This window comes from Tupaia chinensis, unplaced genomic scaffold, assembly GCF_000334495.1.
Source record: "Tupaia chinensis unplaced genomic scaffold, TupChi_1.0 Scaffold000047_1, whole genome shotgun sequence".
NCBI lineage: Eukaryota > Metazoa > Chordata > Mammalia > Scandentia > Tupaiidae > Tupaia > Tupaia belangeri.
In genome coordinates, this window is record NW_006159505.1 from 7,995,901 (window position 1) to 7,999,358 (window position 3,458).

Here is a 3,458-nt window from a genome sequence, read left to right on the forward strand (position 1 = left end):
TTCCCTCTCTGGGCTTCAACTTTCTATCTACAAAATGGGTCCTCAAGCTCCATCCATCCCTAGCAGTTGATGACAGCAGCTAAGACTCAGAAGATCAGGGTCTACAAGGGAAATTCCCTCGCTCAGAGTCACTTCCAGGAAACACTGACATGTTTCCAACCCCCCAAACTCTGGGTCTTTCTCCTTCTAAAACTTGCAAGTACCCCTGTCATCAGTGGCTGAAACCCAGAGACTCAAAGTCACTCAAACCACGTGCCAACTCAGGTCCAGCACTTCCTGAAGACACCTCCCTGCACACACTGCCAGGGCCCCAGTGTAAGTTCCTGACACCCTTGAGCCAAGAGCCTGGTAGAGACAGCTTCCTTCCCAGGGACCACCTACCTGTTAAGAAAGATCACTCTGCAATTGTAGCGGACATTTCGGTGCATCACGGGCCTGTGGGAGAAAGGGGAGGGTCACGGGTGACTGTTCCAGTTATGAGAACACACAGAAAGTGGAGGAGGAAGTGATGGCTCTGGAATCAAACGTCGTTTCCATAGGAAGCTTCCTCAGGTCCTTTAAGAAAATCACAAGGCTCTTCTGTCGTTTTCTCAAATCAAGCTTAAAAATGAGCTGAGGGGCCAGCAGGTGGTGTGGTGGTGAAGGTGCTGGACTCCCACATGGCTGACCACGGTTTGAATTCCAGACCTGGGAGCTTGAAATTCATGCTGGGCATGTGTGTGTGCACAAAATCCCAGGAGGAGAAGGAATTGTGGTAGCATGCCCATCCCCTCCCCACCCCCCGGGGGGAAGGGGCTGATTTCTCGCTTTCCCTCCCACTGTCCATCTCTCTCTCTCTAGCAAGTGCACACGTCCTATGGGAAAAAAAAAAAAAAAAAAAAAAAAACTGAAGGAAAAAAAAAAAAGAGTTGAAATGTTTCAGGAAAAGATTCATCTATCTTAACTGCCCTCAGGGCTCTTCCCCTCCTAGAATGTTCTCAGACTTTCCAGTGGCTGCCTCCCTCCTTTGCTTATGTCTCTGCTGCCCCGTCACATCTGCATCTAGTCGCCTCGTGAACCTACTTCTGAGCAGCTCGACTGCCCAGAGCAGGGATACTCACCACTTAAATTTGCAGGGTAATCAGCCCAGGCCAGAGTGGGGAAGAAAGTCACTTAACACCCTGTGTCAGCCCCTTTCCAGAATTATGCACTGTGCTGCATGCTCCTATCACCTCACGCCACTTAAATTTGCAGGGTAATCAGCCCAGGCCAGAGTGGGGAAGAAAGTCACTTAACACCCTGTGTCAGTCCCTTTCCAGAATTATGCACCTCACGGAGAACCTAGTACCCTAACCCTAAGAGCTGAATGCTCCCAAATCCAAAACTTTTTAGCACTGGCATGACACTACAAGTGGAAAAGTCCACACCTGACCTCATGTGAAGGGTCACAGTCAAAATGCTGCAATATACAAATACTGTGTAAAATTGCCTTCTGCCATACGTATAAGGCACGTGTTAGATCTGGGTCCCACTCCCACGATACTTCATTTTGTATATGCACATAGTCCCTGAAAAAATCCAAGCTCTAAAACACTTCTGGTCCCACACGTTTTGCATAAGGGACATTCGGCCTGTACCTTCCCCTCTGTAAATAAGGGACCAGCACTGGAGAGGTCAGGCAGTTTGGCCTCGGATGCCACGCCCCTGAGCCCGGCCCAGAGCTAACTGACAGCAGCTGGCGGCAGAGCACAGTAGGTACAAGGGAGAGATGGTTCTAAATGGAGCACTGAGGTGAGAGACCATCAAATAGAAATGAATAAGGCAAGTAAACCCATGCCCAGGGACGCAGAAAGAAAAACACTGTTGATAGTGTGGGCCTTAGGGCTTGAAAATATGCCTGTGTCCTGTGTGCGTGTGCACATGTGTGTCCAAAATCCTTATATGAAGGAGAAATGGAGGAAAGGGGACTGTGGCATGGCCCTACCCTAGGGTAGGGTGCTTTTTCCCTGTCTTCTCTGTCTCTCGGCCCAGCATACACACCCTCTGGCAATTTAAAAAAAAAAAGCATGGGCTTTAAAGTCATGTTATTGCAGTTCAGATCCAGCTTTGCCAATGGGGATGGCAGGCTGTGTATAAGGGAAGCACTCACAGCCTCCAGTCCTAGCTGGGGAACAGCCAGCCGCAGGAAATGACATACACCATGAGTTTCTATGCCTGACACAGGCCAACCCAAAACACATTACCAGATGAATACACGCATGTTCTCATTTGTACGAAATACGTACAGAGCATGAGTTAAACAGATATTTTAAGTATCTCAGTGCATATTTGATCTTTAACTGGAGTAAGCCATTCTAATATAAACCGAAACAAACAGAAGCAAAAGACCTAAGAAGCTCCACTACAGGAAACACATAAACAAAATTAAATAGCAAAAAACATACAAGGAAAAATATTTTTATCCTATGTTGATATCTTTTATATATAAATAACTTAAACTGTATACAAACAATTGTTAAAAAAAAAAATGTCACTCCAAAATACTGTTACAAATGACCAATAAACAAAAACTCCATGAATAGGGACCAGCAGATAGTTTAATGGTTCCGTCAATGGACTCTCACATAGTCGATTACAGTTCGAGTCTCAGACCTGGTGGCTTAAAACATGCTAGGTGTGTGTGTGTGCATGCCCAAAATCCCGAGGAGAATGGAGATGAGAGAAGGGATTGTGGTGTGGCCATCCCCCCTGGGCGGTGACTTCTTGCTTTCTGTCCTTCTGTCTCTCTATGTCTCCAGCGAATGTACATACCCTATAACAAAAAAAAACTCCCTTAAAAAAAACAAAAACAAAAACAAAAACACCTCTGTGAATAATAAAAGCAAATAAATAAGACAGTTTTTTATTTTTTTTTAAATTACCCACCACCCTGAAATTCTTCTTTGTTTTGTTTGTAAGGGCTAAACCTGGGGCCAGCAGGTGGCATAGTGATTAAGGTGCTGGACTCCCACATGACGAACCACAGTTCGAGACCTGGATCCAGTGGCTTCAAACTCACGGCAGGCACGTTACGTGTACCCAACCTCCCAGTAAGAGAGCAGAGGAGAAGGTATTGCAGCATGGCCATGCTGCTGGGGCCTGATTTCTCACTTTCCCTCTCACTGTCTCTCCAGCAAGCGTACACGTCCAATGGCAAAAACCTTAAAAAAAAGAAGAAAAAAAAGAGCTAACCCATGTGGATCAAAGCTAAGGTCAACACACCTCAACCACAGAGGGCTGGAACATGACTTAGCACCTTCTTCCTGGAAGGAAATTTAGAAAAAGAATTTGAGATGAAAGGCATTCAATGACATTGCCATTTACACTTTCTGTTTTGTTCAGTGGAGTTTATTGGTCAAGATAAATGCTAGATTTGAAAAGAAAAATATCTTTGAGTATGATTGCTACCATTTTAAGAGTAAAATTATATATATATATAT

The 3,458-nt window shown here is 45.3% G+C and overlaps 1 protein-coding gene across 2 annotated transcripts in view; it reads right to left on the reverse strand.

Moving 5' to 3' along the window:
- Nucleotides 1-3,458, reverse strand: part of NADSYN1 (NAD synthetase 1) — a 63,264-nt gene that overhangs the window by 32,963 nt on the left and 26,843 nt on the right. For both annotated transcript variants that reach the window (XM_006141093.2, XM_027774440.1), the window contains exon 4: nucleotides 382-435. In XM_006141093.2, coding sequence (XP_006141155.1) covers nucleotides 382-435 — 54 coding nt within the window. The remainder of the gene's footprint in view (nucleotides 1-381; nucleotides 436-3,458) is intronic.